We start from the raw sequence: 19,213 nt of genomic DNA on the forward strand, positions 1-19,213 counted from the left end.
GGGTATAATATCAAGACCATTCTTTCACTCTTCTGCAAATGGTGCATACATATCATTAGCTGTCATTTTGATTTATTGTCGACACGTCGGACACTGTTTCCACTCTCTCTCTCTCTCTCTCTCAAGTGCGCTTTGTCTCAACATTATCCATGAGCGATTCGGTAAATCCCGGACAAGAGTGCCCCCAACGTGGCCATTGGTCCGTCTGTTATACGGGACAAGATTTTAGGGATTGTGGAAGTTCACACCTTTCCAATCATCAGCGCCATGAACAATTCAACAGTACCTCGTTCGTCTCATTCTTTTTCTCTGTCCTTCGTCTTCTTCCTGCTCTTCAATCTTGGTTGCTGTGGTTTCCAGGTCTGTTTTGATCTTGGCACCAGAGGTGTACCTGATTGTTGTAGCACTACCACCCCCTCTTGTACAAGTGATCCAGGACACAAGACGCGTTGATTGAACAGTTGCGGGCAACAAATTGCCTTTGAATACGGCTCCCTAATCGGGGGTCATGACAGGAAATTCAGATGTTTTTCCTTGGATTAGTGATGGTACCGCTCTCTAATCTTGTTCATGGTTGTACGTATAGGTCTCTCTGCCAGCGAATTCTTGCCAATAGATGGTGTCACCTTGCTCAATAAGGACAAACAAGGTGATAAATGAACATGCAGATTGGGCGTGTGGGCGTTGCCAATCAGCTACACCCATATTTCTGATTCCTGACAGTTATCCCTGAGCATTATTCATGTTTAGATTCTCCATGTAAAGCCGTTGTCCACGCCCAACCAGCGTCCATCTGGCCAGAAAACACTTCACTACTTGTCCTTTAATAGCTATCCAAAGGTGGAAGCTGTAATACAAAGATAGATGGGGTCTCATGATGCAAGAAACAAAAGTGGATCTCGTTGGTGCCTTGTGAGGAATTGGAGGAATCCAAGTGGCATTGCTGCACTGCTTGGTACCTGAGTGCCTGATCTGTTCGTTACCACCACTTTTTTTATTGCGCTAAAGTGGAAGAGCTTACTGATGTCGTCGCGTAAAGGCGGAAACCCCTCATTTTTGAGTGGAGTCAAGAAGCTCATAAAACGGCCATTTGCATGGCGAAAGACAGCGAGTTTATGTTTGCTCTTTAACGAAGGCTGCTTTTTTCAGACTCACGTAATCTCCATTAAACCAGACGTGTAGACCACAAAATGAACTTGCATAGTCATCAAAATATCTAATTTCCCCTTTTGCATTCCCTGTGACTACTTATATTGTACTACTGTACAACTCGCATTTCCCAAAATCATATAGACTCTCAGGCAGAAGTTTGCGCATTTCCCAAACGAGACGACAGAAATTGATCTACCGGGATTATATTCTGACGACGAGTCCTTCAAAAAATAAGTTTTCTCTTCCCCCATTTTCCCTCCTTTCCTTCTTTCCTCTCTATGATTATCAAATTGCTCGCTAAGAACAAAGATATAATAGCCTGTAGAAGGGAGGAATCAACCTCCTAAGTTAAATACGTATATACTCGTACGTACATCTTGCTCGCTGCGGTCCAATGGATGTCACAGACAGTTAACCTCTGAACAGGTAATTCTTCTGTCACGATTTTAATTTGGCTATGCATAATTATCAAACTGATGAAGTTCTCCTAAAGTGGATGAACATTCTTCTCATTCTCTCTTTTTTGTTTTTCAATCCTTCTTTGGTCTTGTATTTTCTTTGTGGCTTCCTTCTTTCTTGGATACGTGCATTAACTGTCGGGTCTACAGTGTGGTGGGGATGGATGGAGGAGGGTTATGGGACGAGAACAAGACGATGCGTCGAGAATTTGTTTTTCCAATATATTAGCACATCGATTCACACTTGGCCGATTGGCAATTGCCATCCCGCGATTCCAGTCATCCCTCAATCCCCATTGAGAAGATGCTGTACTGTACGTACGGACGGTGGATGCTCGACTACCTGTCTCCATCCACTTTATTCATGGCATATGTACATTCGCCGTGACTATTCACACATACTTACCGTATTACTTACCCACCTTACTACCTTCCAGTAGCTCTCTGGTATTCCACGAATGGCATGAATATTCCCGTCAGAAAATGTCGGCCCTTCATCAATTGCGGTTTGGCAATTCACACTTGCTGGCCATGAATGAAACGTATCAATTTTGATAGTTTGGTAGAGCGTGATATGGATTGGGCTGTGTTTTTCATCGTCTGCACTCGGTTCGTTCCTCTTCCTTCCATCTCGGAATATTCAAAGAATGGCCCGAGGATGGACCTAGAGTCACATGGAAAGAACGAAACGAAAGAAAGAAAGAGAGAAAAAAAAGAGAGAAAGAGAGAAGAGTACATCGGGAGGTGAGAGTAACAAGAAGAAGAAGAAGTAATAGTGGTCGTTGGAAAATGAGCTGTTGCCGGCTTCTGTATATGAATCTTAAGTTGATGTCGTGAAGGAAGTGGGCAAAGAAGTGTCCATTGGACTGTCATGCTTACACATTGCTCATTAACACATTGGCCTGGGGCTCCTCGGGGACCAAATTGCCCGTAAGTTGCTTCATGTGCAGACTGGATTCGTATCTGTGCCCATTGCCCTGATCTTCCCCATATTACATGCATAAAGCAAGGCCGAGAAAACGTATCTGCCTGAGTACACACCACTGACTTACTGAATCGAGAGCGAACGACAAAAACAAGGATGGTTTGACTCAACAGCTCCAAACTGGGAGGCCATTTATTGGCCTCATATATTATTGGAATCAAGCCTGAACTGGATCTCATATCACCATAGAGAACCCTGCTGGGTTTCTTTCTCTCTTGAGAGCTTTTAACACCAGGAGCTCTTCAGGGCGCCGTTCTCGCTCCATCCAAGAATCTGGCTACTTCTTCCCATGAAGTTGATGATGATGATGATGACGACGACGACGACGAGGAGTAGGAGTAGGAGGACGACAAAAACGGCGAGATCTTCTAAGAACAATGCCGCTGACAATGGCAACAGTAACAACATGTTGAGACAGGATCTGTTGATTCCTTGGGCGGCTCTGGCACTTCATAAAACAACAAAAACACATTGTAAACCGGCAATGACACCAACTGGCAAAATCATAAGGACCCGATTGAATTGACCGTCTTTTCATAGGTGAAGCCGAATTAGCCACTTGTGTAACAACTGCTCGCCTCACAAAGAGTTCAACGTTCCAAAGCCTGAATACCAACAAGCGCAGCAATTTGTGTGCCTCATTTTTCTCACATCAAAGCTTTGTAAATAAAATTTTGCATGCTTTTAACACGATGATGATGGTGCTGAGGAAGACGATGAACTCCCAAGGTGGTGGTGGTGTTGATGGTGATGATGGCGACGTTGTTGATGTTGAGTGAATAACAAACTGTACCTTAGCTCTCGTCTTCTTGTTGCTTTTGTTCTCATGCATGCATGCATGCATGGACTTGGACTTGGACTTGATGGTCGAATTTGCCTAGCATTTTCTCAGTTTTTTTCTATTATGCCAAAGAAAAAGAGAAGCAGCATCATGCAAACCACAGGCATGTCGAAAATTAAATATAGTCTTACGTTCGAGGTACTCTGAGAAAAAGCCCTCCCACAACACGGTTCTTCTAGCTTTCGCAAACACTTGATGAAAGCCCTGTGCATTAACAATTGAAGAATTGAAAGGCTGAATATCACTCACAGATTTATGCTATCATAGGGGGAACATCTGTGTCCTTATTGTTGTATAGTTGTCCAAATGTACGGGTCCCCACACATACATTCATTTGATGAGCGAATTCGCTTGCTCTCCTCGTCACCGTCGTCGTCGTCCTCCTCCTTCTGTCTCTCAAGTTTATCATCCGGCTCTTTACGGACACAACGTGATGTCCGTGTCTAATTTGCTCCCATCATTGTCATCATGAGCAGGACGTACCACGATGCTCCGTCCATGAACTGGGGGGATTTGGTGCCTAGTGCAATCACTGGCTGGCTGACTTGCTTCGACAGAGTTGCCTTGGGCAGCCAGCTAGTGGCTTCAAAGCCCGATCCCATCATAATTTTCAACATCATGTACATATTCCACCGCTCTGGCACTGTCTCTCGAGCTATGGGATGAATTTGCGAACTAATCATTATCTCTAATGGCCATCAAAAGCTGTCCGCAAACATCCATCCCAAGTGTTGGCATATCAATTTGTTTGATTAAGCAAGTTCCCCAACCGTCATTGGTTGGTATATTTCCGCGATGGCTTCGCATATTCACCCATGGTAGGAATGGGTGGCGAGTGCGCTATGGGCACATTATGCAAATAGTCGCTGAGATAATGGTGCTCGCATCACAAGACTCATCCAATGAAAAGTCTTTTCGAGGAGCTCAACCTCCTCCTTCTTGGTGTTCTCCTCCTCTTGGTCGTGCTCTTCCTGAAGTTCCTGTACGTTCATTCGATCTCGACGCACATTGCCTTCTTCAAGAGATGCTCATGAAGGGAAAGAAAGATGCAAATCATATCTGGGTAGAGCCAAATCACCTCGAGAACCACGTTCAACCAAAAGAAGCCACTCCTCGGTCTCGAATTTCCCTTTATACTCCATACCTCCATGCCATGTAGGTTACGTTCGCTCATGGACAATTTCTACGTACGTACGTACAGTATAGCTCAACCATTGGTACCGTTTCCTGAAGAGTATGTACCTACAGTGGTAGAGATCCGCGCACTTCATGTGATGAAATGTGCCTCCTATGCATGCAGATCGAGAGGGAGACGTACGATATGGTTTGCGAATGAGGTAGTGATGTTGTAAAAGGAGGTTGGACTCCCAAAGATCATGCAATCTCGCTCATTGGATGAGGGGAAGGCCAAGCATGTTCCGAACGACACACCAATAGAATGAATATTCAAAATCCATGAACGGGAGTTTGCATGTATCATCTTGTCTGGCTTCTACGGAGCCATAGGGTCGCCTCTCTTACCAACTGTTTGATAAATGTGTCCAATTAATTTTTATTCCTAACTCCGTAGTTCATACCGATGTGTAGCTAGAAAACATTTCTTTGAGCCAAATTGAAACCAATACTTGAACTGCATCGTGGTTTCACACTGTGCCTGAATCCGTGTCTATTTAAAATTAATGCAGTAGAGACTGGAGAAACATACTTCGAAAGATTCAGGTTGATTCTTCGTTGGCAATGCAAACGAGTCCAGGATGTGATTACACATTCGGCTCTCGGCGGATGATCGAGAAATGTTGCTTGGACCTTTGGGGTCTGAAGTCCATTCTAGGCGTAACAACTTGTCTGAGACTGATCAAAAGCCATTTTATCTGATTGAATATTTAATGAAGAGACCGAGCGGTGCGTGCCTAGTCTTGTTTGATCAACATCATAATAGTTAAACCAATCGAGGTAATATACGACGTACGAAGTGATGCAGGCGTCCACCCAAGTCAGTCTCGGCCTCCCAATTACATATGATATCTGACCTATTATATCATAGCATTGGAATCAAGGCGGCAGTGGGTAGTGGACTATTCCGTACGCAATACTGTAGATTGCATTAGCCTTGCTATTAGTAATCTTTTGACTAGCCACAATTCACTTTTGGGGGATCCAGTCGTACATATACATATATCTAACAGCAAGATTTTAAGGAGAGTCATGCGTGCCTGGAATGGCCAATGTGGACTAACAATTGTCATTCCTCCCATTTCCAATTCGGTCACCAAGGCGTGTACGAGTGACTACGTGGTGTGGTACCTGAGTATGAATAACACGTTCGTGCATATTCCGACCATTCCATCATTTCAGGTGCGTTTGGAATTAGACGTGAACTTGAGATGGCGTCCATCTACACTGGATATCGAAGTTTTGCTGCAAAGTAGAGAACAAGTTTAAGCTTAAACAAAGTGACTAACTTCGTTGTGAATGTCCAGTTGTCCCCTCTCTCCTTTTGGAAGTTTTTAGAGCTTCGTTATGAATTCGTTGTGAGTGAGTGAGTGAATGTGTGTGAGAGAGAGAGAGAGCTTGTAGCTAGCTATAGCTATGTAGTATTAGAGGTGGATGGAGTCGCTAGTTCTCGTGTGAGTCGGGATTGGATTTGATACTGAATAAATTAGAATGGACATCATCAAGTTAACTAGCCAGGTTCTTGGGTAGCTGGTCCGTGCTGGGGTGCGGGAGTGCTTGAGACGGTGCATTCGTGCGTGTGTGTGCGTATTGAGATGATGACGGCCCTCAACATCATCACATCCACTGCCTTGTTTGGAAGAAAAATCATGGAATTCTTCCAAGATGATGCAAAAGAATTTTCGCTTTTGGGACGGCGAGTTTTGGGAAATATTATGTATCTATGATCACATCACTATGCAGAAAATTTCCCCGGTCAAGGTTTTCTTCTTTTTGTCCACTTGTTCGTTCAGGGAGTTCGTCTTCAAATCTCGCTTTGGTTCCATAGTTGGTCTTTCTTGGATTCCCCAATTGTGATGGTATTGCAAGCAGCAGCAGCAGCAGCCCAGCCGAACCACGACCATATTTGATGATCAATCCAATCGACAGATTTATTTCAATTTTTCCTGATCGCCATCCTCGCCCTGGCCTGTCGAAACAAGACTAATCAAAACCAAGCCTGGCTTGGTAGTGTACAATCTAAATACACACATATCATATATAGTACACGTAAGAACAACTGTATTGTTCAGTACGTATGTAGATGGATTGGGGAAATTGCTCTCGGTGAAGGCGTCGATTGGCAAGAAAACTCGGGGACGAGAAAAATAGATCGCTTTTGGAAGTCGTTCAAAACCAAGGAGTATCTGTATTTTAAGCGTGATTTATTGAACAAAAAAGGCATTTCCTCTTCTTCCCGCATCAGCAATGCGAATGCTTACATGCGCAATAGTACAATGTACATGTACATACATAAAATGTCGGATTGGCTTCGATGAGATGTTTACCAACGTCTGGCTCAGAGACGCACGTAGTACATACAAGTCGTCTTCCAATACATGGACATGTATATTTATTAGCAGGAAAGCAATGATGGAACCAAATTATCTTCCAACGCATATTTTCCAGTCTGCGACAATGATCAATGGGTTTGGTTGGCTCCAAAATCGGGCAACTCAAGTTCCTACCAAGTAAAAGCGCAATTCTTCAAGTTCGGAACGCATCGAGACAAGATGGGCAACCGTTAACTTATGCTTAATAATCAAAAGCTTGCCAACAGATGGGATCAAAGTAAAAATTATTCGAGTCTTTGCAGCTCATTTTGACCCACTTTATTCAAGAATCGAACGGCTTTATTATCAGTCCATTCAAGGCACACATGTCCCCTAAATGTCTGGTGTGTTTGATTCTAAGAATTTGACAAGACTACTACATTCAATTGGAATTAACATCACGTTGGTATTGCAAGATTAAGATGGTCATATAATGCTGAAGGTTTGACAATGACTCTGATTTGTTATACAATTCTTGTCCGAGCAATTCAGACATTGGGGATTCCTCCCATGCCTTCTGAATATTCATCCCTGGGAACAAAGAATATCAATTGAATTCGTGCTCTAGTCGAGACCTATTTTGATCGCGAACGACTTCTCGAGACCGCACAACTTACTATTTTTAAAAGCTTCGACAAATTCCAAGAATCCAATCGCACCTCCTGGATTATACATTGTGCGTAGTATATAGTCTACGTATGTACATACAGTATGTGACAGATGGGTAGAGGCAGTCGTCAACTTTGGCTCGATTGATTCGTTCATTCTTTACAGTGTCTGATTTGTAGCTCTGCACTACAGTGGCGCTTAAATGTTGCTCGGTCGTTGGAATAAACTGTAGCATTAATATTGATGTGGCGATTAATGCAAGCATTTAACTAGGCAACAGTTGAACTGGGGCTGGAAGACACCGTGAGTGATGGTGATTAACTCGTCAGCAGAAATCGTTCCGAACTTAAAATCTGTGACATTATCGATCCCCCTTGCCAAAGCATTAATAATGCATGCAAAAAGCTAAAAATGGGGCTCAAAAGTGCTGAATCATGGTGGTACTCGCTCCTAACGATCCCATGAAACGGATAGGGTTACTTGCTCATTACTACAAACAGTATGTACTACTCAGTCTCTGTGTGGGTGCATATGATTCCAATAATGGAGGAACAACGAACGTATCTGAGCGAGCCTCACTGTTGTTGACGACTTCTACATGTACATAGAGAGATCCAGTTTAAATCGTCTTGCCTATCGATTTTTTTTCTTCTTCTCTGAATGCCAATTTTGCCAACAACAGAATTTCTGCATTTTCATCAAAATGGAACTTAATTGCCTTGAAAATGAGGCTTGCCATTACTGACGCTCTTGTTAAAGAAATGAAGTTTATTCAGATTTCCTTGCCAACATTCAATGGGATCTGATTTCAGTTCGATTTCTCGCGCATTTGTGTCAACAACGAAAAAGTGGAATAAACTCGAAGGACAGGACTAGTGTGTGCCTTCTATGATTAAATCACTTCAATCATGAGCCGAAGGATCAATGCAAAAGATTGGCTCAAGACAAAATCATCAAACCGAGGTGACTTTGCCGGTTCGATCATTAGTTCCGAACTTGTTCAACCAGTTGTCGCGAAACGTGAAACCCATTTGTTTTGTTTCATGCCGAACAGAAAGGGAGAGATCGTCCCAAGAACGAGAGGAGGGTGGGTGTGTGGGTGGTGGGGTACGATGGAGTACAGTACGATGCTCAAGACATGAGCGATTCAATCCCACGACATTTCAACAATCCATGAAACGAAGATCAGACTTTGCCTGCTTAACATGTCAACATGGAGTCACATATTGTTTTGCATTTTTCTAAGGGGCTGATGAGTTTGATGGACTGTTCTGCTGGCTGCCTGCCTTGCTGGCTCAATCGCTGGCTGGCTTTGTTGGCCTCCTACTGAACTACACAACACATGCACTCTAGTAGTGCTATTTGTCGTTGTTCTGGAACTGACGGCGGTCAAGCGAGTTTGTCATGCTTATCTCGGATCATCATTGTTTGAATTTGAATGCAGATCTTTTTTGTTTTTCTGGGAGTGAGCTGGGAATAGGAGTTGAATGCAAATCAGAAACAGGTTTTCATGTTTCCCCATTGTCAATCTCGTAATTCTACATGCTGATAGAGATCTACGAGGGCTTAAGATCCATCTGACCACTGCTTCTGACCACCACCACTACCACCACCAATGCCGGCAGCGCCTTCGTTCTTCCACTTGGTTGAAAATCCGAGCTCAATTAACATTGACTTCGTCATAATTTGTGTGAATTGTCGTCCAATCGGCAAGGTCAGAACAGGAGATCAAAATGCCACCATCATTGTGCATGATGCTTGACAGATCTGTTCCCATCGAGTAATGCCAGATCTTGAACTTTAATTCATGGAAAACAATCCCAATTGGTTGGCCAGGTAATTTATTGCTCAGTTAATTGCCAAAGCCTTCACTCACTCGAAATAAGTACAGTGGGCCAGCACCCACCCCCGATCACCACTCCTTGCTAGGTGTACGTACGTCGAAATGTGCTGTACGCACTTACTGTACGGACGGACCTATTTAGGATGTGTATCGGCTTTTGTCGTGAGGTGTTGTGTGCATCGGGTGATGGATGCTTTGGTCCATTGGCTAATACTCGAACCTACTCAATGTCCATTTGCCACGTTGTAAATTCCAAATAACCGACAGACTATTGTGGCGAGAGAGAGAGAGAGAGAGTGAGAGCAACTAGGCGCTATCAATGGCCACCTCGGAATCAATAAATTGTGGCCAAATCAGACGAAATGCACCAATTTGCTATCGTGCCCCTCCCCTTCAACGGAGCGAGGGTTTCATTTTCCGATGCAGTTAATTATGTACCTAATGCACCTACATGTAGAACTCCAAGCTCCCCTGAGCCTTCACTTTTCGAACCTGACCACAACATGCGTTGGAACTGGTTGGGTTTTTATGGCTATGACTGGGTGAGAGCGATTAACCTCAGAGAATGAAGTTCCTCCCCATCCCAGAAAAAAGGTGTTCGGTTTGATTAGAAGTGGGTGAAGAGCACAGAGCTAAACTTTCGATTGTTCGGCGAGGTGAGAGACGAGAGCATGCAGTATCAGTAAGTGAGTGACTGCCTGACTGAGTGACTGCCGGCATAGTTAGTTGGTTGGTTGGTTGGTTCGGCGAGGTGAGAGACGAGAGCATGCAGTATCAGTAAGTGAGTGACTGCCTGACTGAGTGACTGCCGGCATAGTTAGTTGGTTGGTTGGTTGGTTGGTTGGTTGGTTACATGACTGGTTGGATGAACAAATCATTTGAGTGCGAACGTAGGTTGGTAGGTTGGTTGGTAGGTAGATAGGTAGACGTTGGGACGAAAGTTGGTTGCTTATGCTCTTAAGAGTGTTTTGTGGCCCGTCTGTTTGACTTTGATGGAGAACACAACGACCCGCCCAATAGCTAATTGCGATCTTCGACATGCACTTCAAAGCCAGATGAACATCACACACACACACCACATGATCGTCATCGACCGGAGGGTGTATGTACGCATAAGGACTTTTTTGTTCAAATCAGACAGAGTTCAGCAGCCCGTCTGAAATGCTTGGCTCACTTTTGGCATTCGTTTGGGTGAGAGGGCGTAAAAAGTGGTGGTTGTCCTATAGACCTATATTAAGTCATCACAAGGTTGAATGGAACGCTCCAACAATCCTTTTTCAATAGCAAGCTTCCTCCTATCTCTTTGATTGTCGTATTTTCCATTCCATATCTTCCCTGACTGACGATTTCCCCGTCCTCTTTCGTTCACAGAGAAAGTCAATGGAGACTCGGAGGAAGATGAGCATCGCCGACCAAAACAAATCGGTAAAGACGGGGATGTTGACACCGCCACCAATTCACACCGGCATCACCGAGCCAGTCGATCCCCGTCGCCCAAAGTTCCTAATCACAACACTCACCCTGATGACTACCAAAGAGACCGATCCAGATCGCCCCTGGGTCGAGACCGGAGGCCGGTGTCCCCTCCCCGCACCAAAAAGCAACCCACGCTCAGAGTAAGGTCTCCAATGGAGTTGAAGCAAAGTCCACTGGAAGAACTTCACTCGGCAGCTCGAATGGCCGCCGAGCAAGCCCTTCGGTTGACCGGACAATTGTCACCACCTTCGTCGTCAGCCCGATCTCCCACCCCTCCTCCACACTCTACCTCATCCCCAGGGCTCAAGTACGATGTCCCTACCTCAAATGGTCAAACCAACCCGCTTCACGCAGCCCTCTCGGCGTTGCAGCAATCCGGATCAAACAATCCGCTTCAACAGGTAATGTGACTCACATTCTCAAACCAAGAATGTGTTGGCATTTTCCACAACGGACCCTTTCTAACTTGTAGCAATTGGGACTTCAGCTTCTCTTGGGTGCTCAACAAGGTAACCAAATGGCCCAGAACCCGTTACTGGCGGCGGCAGCTATGCTGAGTGCTGCTCAGATGCCACCCACCTCCAGCTCTCACGCGGCAGGGATGTTCCACGGGCTACCCACTAGCATGAGTGGAGGGTCAGGAGAGTTGGCTCAACAGGCCCAGATGTTCCAAGCCATGAGCCAGTTGCAATCCCTCTTCCTATTGGCTCCAAACGGAAGCCCCAACGGAAACAGTTCTCCACTCTTTCCCAATTCTGGAGCAGCTTTGATGCACAGCCAGGTAAGACAAAGATAACGGTCAACCTATTGATCGATGAAGAGACCCTCAAGAATATCCTTTCCTTGTCTTTTAGTTGCAAGCTTTGGCCGCCCAACAAGCCAACCATCTAGGTGGCCTGCACAAGAACGGTCCACCCACGTCCATGTCCCACGACAGATATTCGCCTTCGTCGTTTGCCCAGCGACTTCCACCGTCCCCGCGTCCACCCAAGGCCGTGCTGACTTCGCCCATGCGGTTGCCCACTCACGGCAGGGACATGTACGGTCGAGCGCCGCATCCTCGTCATGGAGGAGGCTTGCCCACTCGCCTGGATCTCCCACCCGATGAGAACACCGACTTGGAGGAATTGGAGAAATTCTCGAAGCTCTTCAAGCAGAAGCGCATCAAGCTTGGCTACACTCAGGGAGACGTGGGTCTGGCCATGGGAAAAATGTATGGCAATGACTTTTCCCAAACAACGATCTCAAGGTTCGAGGCACTTAATCTCTCGTTCAAGAACATGTGCAAGCTCAAGCCATTGCTGCAAAAATGGCTGGAAGACGCTGATGCTCAACACACAGCGGCTGCGGCCACTGGCTCCACTCACCACGCCTCGAACGGCAACCCTTTAAGTCTGAGCACCTCGGGCCCTGGACTCATGCCTCATTTTGGCAATCTCAACGATGCTGTGAGTCGACGACGCAAGAAACGCACCTCCATCGATACCACAGTCAGGATCGCACTTGAGCGCGCATTCAACGCCAACCCCAAGCCAACTTCCGAAGAGATCACGTATATTGCTGACGGTCTCTGCATGGAGAAGGAGGTAGTGCGTGTTTGGTTTTGCAATCGCCGCCAAAAAGAGAAACGTATGAACCCGAACTCGAGTCTGAGTCCTGCGGGGTCTCCCACTCCAAGCATGTACGCTTCGAACTCGTTAACCCCAACGCCTCCAAGCTCCATTCCTAATCACGCCTTCCCATCCTTTTCGCCAACCCGCCCCAATTCGCGCGGGGGCGTATCGCCTCCAATTTCCTTACCTCACACCTTTGGCCTGACACCGGGCTCGGCTCAATACACTGCCACCGAACTGAGTGCCAAGTCCGGAGAATGAGAAAGCTCCAACCGGACACTCGCCCTGTGTTTCTCCCTCCATCATTGAAGTGCATCACCCTCAATAGGTAGATCGACCCACTGTAAATACCACTTCCCACGAAGGAATCACCATTTTCGAGCACGGTGTTAGTGTAAAGAACATACATGATGTTAGCATCACTCAAGTTGTCACGTTCATCTTTACTCTAATCACCATCTTCATCATTGTCATCATTATCATCATCAATTACTTCTACCACAACGCCAATCCGCTTACTTTAAATTTGTTACTACATCATCCCTTGAAAAAGCGAGCATTGCTAGCAAACGAGACTGATTTCAAAGGACTCGGCGGTGACGATGTCTTTTGCAAGGAACTGCAATATCTGTGATCTGACCTCTTACCACCATCCCAACCAACACCACCAACACTATCAACTTAATCATCATGTTATTATCATCATTATTTGCGTATGCATTTCGTTCGTCCTACCCTCCTCCCTCGGGATGCATGACCCCGAGCGTGATCTTAGGCAGACACGCCTTCGAGTCTACCACACGCCACGACCTATTAAGCACTAGGAAAAGCCGCCTCTTTTTGTCGCTCGCTCGCTCGCTCGCTCGCTCGACCTTCTTCGTACTATTTATGTTCACAGAGTACGTAGACTCCTCCGTTGTTGAATGTGCAAGTTCTGTCCAGTTAAATGCCGTTCACCATCGTGCAACGGCCGCCGCGGCCTCGAAAGAAAGGGGTGACAATAATATTTTGATTACTACTTATCCGCATACACAGAAATACACTCGTCCATCACACCACACTGCACGGCTATTCTCTAGCTCAAATTGAATTACGATTTGTTGTTCTTGTTATTAGCACAACAACACAACAACAACCACTACTTCATTGAAGACCGTGCTTTATTATCATGTGCCAGGTCATAAAACGGTTTTCGCCTCACGCAAAATGAACTTGATTTGTTTCATAATTTTCAAATTTACGACTGTCGAAAAGAGCCTTGTAAGCTGTCGTTATTGTTGAAATAAAAGTTAACGAGTTATGGATTATTTGAGATGCTTGACTGACTCGATGAGAGAGTGACGATCGTGTCACCAAGAGAACAGGTAGCCATCATGGATCTAGATTCAAGATTCCATTTGGGACTATCATAATTCTCAGGCCTGAGTGGGTATTGCAATCTGGCACTCCTACATACTCGTGGAGATCATAATCGAAGTCTCGATCTTCCCAATGACGAAGACACCTTTTTCTGATTGAAGAAGCAACGCGAGCTGCTCTGAGTGGTGTTAGCCAGTAAGTGGTGGCAAAACATTTCTTGCATGATTTTGAAGCTCCGTAATCTTGTCGTTCAGGTAGCTCAAGCTACTGAATAATGATAGCGCTCCCGTCTCCAGTCTGCATCCTCTCCATCATCATCGACAACTAACATCTCACCAACCACCGCCGCCACCGTCTCCGTCCCCGCCACCTTCTTATCAACACCTCAACAACAGCAACGTGTTATTCATGCTTAACAAGGAGGTCGGATGGATGGCTGGATGGATGGACGGACGCATGGATAGTTGGAGGAGAGGAGCAAGGAGCAAGGAGCAAGAAGCAAGCGCCAGGTTGATTGAAGCATGATAAAGCATAATAAGCATATTCAAAATGGAAGCAAAAAACCGGCACGTTTTACAGTAAAAACGTGCCAATGATACATTACCAACTACTACTGTCAGTCAGGCAGTCAGTCTACTGACGAAGAGATCCTTTTCCTGCATATGCTCCACGGAGGGCCAAAAAAGTCATGTTTAAATCAGTTCCATGCACGGAAGGGTGAAAGAGTCGGGAAAAGTGATAAATCTTGGACATTTGCATAGATGACACTGGCCGGCCTAATCTTCTTTCAATTCTACAGCTCAAAGAGCCAAATCCTTTCGAACGACTGCTGGAAGTTCTTTCAGACGCAAATCCTGAATGAGGGCCCGAAAAGACCCATTTTAAGTCAATTCCTTGTCAAAGTAGAGCCTTTCAAAAGCACACCTTATGCATGCTTGCATACTGGCTTCTAACACTCTCATGTCGTGGTTTTAGGAAACAAAACACTCAGTAAAGACTGGTAGTCTACCAAAGGTTGCTTTTCCAATATTCAGTGTCGAGTGATGCACTTCGGCATGTACCGGTATGTACTACAAACTACGAGTTCCCCTACAAGAGTAAAACTGCTATTGGCACTTGGCACAACCACTCCTGTTCACGTTTCTTTCTGTCTTTCCCTCCACTTCGTTTGTCTTCTTCTTGAAAAAGAATCTTGACATAAAACTGGACATTTACGACGACCTTATTCAGATTTATGCAAATAACTTGGCTTAGTTTCCTCCGTACAAGAACTGAGATTGTTCTCACAAGGTTGTCCAGAACTTCAACCAGAGGTTCTCCCACATCAACAAGGAAATGGAAAACGAATGTTTTGAATATTTACATAGTTGTAACTTTGTTCCATTTTTGTCATACTAACTTCTCAAGAGGTGCTAAACCAAACAAAAGAAACCAAATCCAAATGGATGAACACTGTCAAAAGTATCTGACATTTTCCCAAGTGTATTCTAATCTCTGGTCAACGCAGATTTTTTTTTAATGTACACTAACCACTGTTCTTCAGTGGCGAAGTTCCCGAGCGGAACATGCATATTCAAGACTAAATGGATCAAGCAGCTACCCAAGGAAGGCGCTCATTTTCCTATATACCCTTATCTGCCTATTAACCCAAGACGACCAAGACAGCCCTAACCAACTGGACTGGATGCGATTCTGAACCACTTAACATACTTGCCCTCGGCTCCTCAAATTCAAATCAGGATGACTCGCTTGAAATACAAGTGGGGTGAAGCTCTCCTCTGAAACTGTGCAAAACTTGAGAGACCCCACTCTTGAACATTCAGTAAACCGGATCAAAATATATGACATGCCATTTGAATGCCTGTCGTAATGGCCTCATGCATTAAATAAGGGATGATCAGATGATCTCTGGGTGGAATGGTTCTTGTTTGTCTGTTGGTTGGTTAGTTAGTTGGTTGTAGGTAGATCGACTTCGAGTCAAATTGGTTGACATGTGGCAATATTGACAGGATATTTGAATAATTGGGTGGAGGCCCACTGAATGGGTGAAAATATCTATGGCCAAATCAGTATGGTCTGACCTTCACCTCTGTACCCCAAAAGCAGAAGTATACTGGCTGATTATTCATGTTTAGCAACGGTTTCGACGGAATGAAATCTGAACAAGACACTTCAGTTTAGCAAGAGACAAACGCTTACCGTTTATGTTTAGGAGTAGTAATTAAAGACAAAACGTAAATAGCAGACAAGCCCTGCTCGTGTTTTGTGGTGGAAATGGCCTCATTTTGGATAATATTTCATCAAGAGGAAAGGATTCTTAACACGCGTTCTTTTCATTTCAGCCTTTTTTCTTTGGGGCGTCTGACTCCCCTTAAGATTTTCTATCTCCTGTATGTGTACACGTCCGTTCGTCCAACGAAATGAACTCATTTGGATTCTCCATTACTTTAAATGCCGCCAAATTACATGGGCAGCCTCATTATCTCTTACTTTTGGAACTAATGAATAAGTATGAGCTTCAAGACTTTGAAAGAGTGATTCCCCAATCTACAGGAGTATGAGGTAGATCCAATCCAAAATCTCTTCATCGCATACATGTACTCGTACAGTAGAGCTCATTCCAATATTCTCAGTTACCGTACAGTGCAGTGGTAAGGGAAAGCCAGGATTTCGCTTTCCACAAAAAACGAGTGTTAACTGATATTTGAACAATCTTTATTGCACGGCACGTTCTTCAAATAAAACATCTCCCTTTTTTCTCTTTGCATGTTTGCCTACTTTGCGCATAAAGCGAAAGAAAAAAATGGCCTCGGAGGAGAGGTGAGGAGGACTTGATGAGGCTGGAAGAGAAGGGCCGCTCGCTCCTTCCAATCATGTAAGGCTCAACTCTGAACAAACGAAACTTCTCCGCTTTATTCAACCAGAAGTTTGCACCTGGTTCCTGCTGTACGGCCAAGGCGTGAACAAACGAAACTTCTCCGCTTTATTCAACCAGAAGTTTGCACCTGGTTCATCTCTATCTACGTATGTCTCGTACTGAAGCATCCGTGCTTCAACACATCCACACACGAATATACAGATATAGCCCTTCCTAGGAGTGACGACCAATGCATGGCTCACATAAACCATATCTATCGACCACGTTAAAGACAGTCAACTTCACTTCAGGGAGATAAATTTGAGAAGCCTTTCTGAACATTCATTGCGTGCCAGAAGTCAGTTAAACCACTCGGGATTGTTCAGGGCGGCCAACTTACGAATTTACTCGTACCCACATGGTACCTTGTACCACATACCTTGTAGATACTGTACGTTCAGTAGTGGCTGCCAGAAGTGAATGAGAAGTTCGCCTAGTTCGGATGAACAATGTCGGCCACGAAAAGCGATTATTTCCCGCTGACCTATGGAGGCAATGCAAAACTATGGATGCCACCCCAATGAAATGATAATTACTTGATATGCCAACGATGACCAAGTCTTTGAACTTGTATTGTATTCGACCGCGTGGATCCATCCGGGCGAACCACGACCAAATCTAAATCCCCACTTCAATATCGCCGAAAACTGCCCGGAGTGGTGAGCACTTCAGTGATGAACATTGATCTTATGTCCAGATACAGCTCTCATTTAGAATATGACCAATGAAGCAGGTACAAACAATGAGCTAGCTGCTACAAGAAGAAGTGTGTTCCTTGGTCAGCAGACAGTCCCCCCCCGCACACACAGCCACACAGACTGCCTTGGTTGGTTTTCATGTCTTCCATTATGATGAACATTTGGCAGTCACAGATGTGACTTTGGACTGACCTGTCTAAAACTATTCAGTTTCAGTCCTCATATAAATATAGGGCTTTCAAATCTATGCTCAAGCCTGTTGTATAGGCAAGGAAGAGATAAATGGAAATGATATTGCTCTCCAGGGCAAGATTATACTTAATGAGACAAGGAATCGTATTTGTAGATAGGCATCTCTCTTTCTACGGGAATACAGAGCGCAATTGAAACTTTCATAAAAGTTTTATGCCACCGACAACCAAACGGACTCGCTCCCCCTTGGCCGGACCTCTTGAGTTCATCTCCTCTGTCTTTGGCCCGAGCCCCAAATCGCATCGCTAAATCGCCCTTATTGCGGTTTGTCATGCAAATGATAATTTGGTTTTCGGCTCTGTGTCTTCAACCCAAGCATGAGGATCTATTCGCCAACGCGACCGCACATAGGCTACCCCACCAGTGTCGGTGCTTCTTTTGTTCAGAGTATTTAACAAGCAGGGTGTGCCCTCGTCACACCATTAACACAGTTTATGAACATTCCCCATTAATGCATGGATTTAGACTACTGCAAGCATCGAGTGGAGCATGGGGTAAGTAGCCCCAGCACTTTCATGCTTTCAAAAATCAGACATCCTCAAAAGCTCATCCGAGGCTGAAAAGAGAAACTTGAGACTACTGGAGAACCTTTTTCACGCGACTGCTTGGATTCGGAAACCATTTTTCCTCTTTTTCTTTTCGTATCGATGGCTACTTACCGCTGACGACTTTCTCGACAGACACGTTCAATTCTGTATTGGGAAGGAAGAGGAGAAGAAGCAGAAAAGGTAGACGAAGTAGTAGGTATAAAAAAAAACATTTTTATTTTTGACTGCTTTCTGCTTTGAAATGGACAAATGATGTTGAATCAGTGACAATGACAATCTGACGTTCGATCTGATCAAGAGGACCAAGAAGAAAAGGAAAAAAGACATGTATGAAAAATTGTCATACTCGCGCACAAGCAGATCCCTCTTTCGTGGCCTCTCAGCCTTTCATGTATTATTTCCAAATGTAATAAAAAGTTGAGTTGGCCCGGTTATCAGGCTTGTCAGTAACCATCTGCTCGAATATATGCAGGTCTATCAAAAAAGCTATTTTTGTTCTTTCTTGAGGTGTGTGATTATTTCTGGAATGTTTTCTATCATTTTGAGGTCGAAATCCCGAAAAAGAATTGGAATTGAATAGTTATAGAGTGCCGCATACATAAGCGATGGATGATGGTCCAGCAGCACACCCAACCAAGCCAAGTCAAGTCAGAGCAGGTTAGCGGGCACATCCAAACCCAAGTCGGAGCAAGCCAGTCTATTGAACACGTAGTCCGTGTAGATTCGGCTTTGGTAGCAAAATCACCTTTATCTTTGTCTTTTTTCTCTGACTACTGCTACATATGAGTTGCTCCTGAATCGTAAATTGACAAGGTCTCAAATCTGGGCGATGAAACGATTTTTCTTGGCTCACCTTCTTTAGTGAAGTAAGCAGAAGATAGAAGAAGACGACCCCGAGAACGATAGATAGATGGTTC

The 19,213-nt window shown here is 44.8% G+C and overlaps 1 protein-coding gene across 3 annotated transcripts in view; it reads left to right on the plus strand.

Annotated features, from left to right (window-relative positions):
• The window catches only part of LOC131890872 (POU domain protein 2-like), a 15,671-nt gene extending 2,089 nt beyond the window's left edge, over window positions 1-13,582 (plus strand). The window contains exons 1-4 of one of the 3 annotated variants that reach the window (XM_059240315.1): window positions 8,188-8,553; window positions 10,805-11,310; window positions 11,382-11,690; window positions 11,764-13,582. In XM_059240315.1, coding sequence (XP_059096298.1) covers window positions 8,499-8,553; window positions 10,805-11,310; window positions 11,382-11,690; window positions 11,764-12,783 — 1,890 coding nt within the window. In that variant the 5' untranslated portion in view covers window positions 8,188-8,498 and the 3' untranslated portion in view covers window positions 12,784-13,582. Of the gene's footprint in view, window positions 1-8,187; window positions 8,554-10,804; window positions 11,311-11,381; window positions 11,691-11,763 lie in introns of those variants that run through there. The other 2 variants (XM_059240313.1, XM_059240314.1) reach the window with 2 other exon arrangements.
• Window positions 13,583-19,213: the final 5,631 nt, after the last annotated feature.

This window comes from Tigriopus californicus, chromosome 11 (genome assembly GCF_007210705.1).
Source record: "Tigriopus californicus strain San Diego chromosome 11, Tcal_SD_v2.1, whole genome shotgun sequence".
Taxonomy (NCBI): Eukaryota; Metazoa; Arthropoda; class Copepoda; order Harpacticoida; family Harpacticidae; genus Tigriopus; species Tigriopus californicus.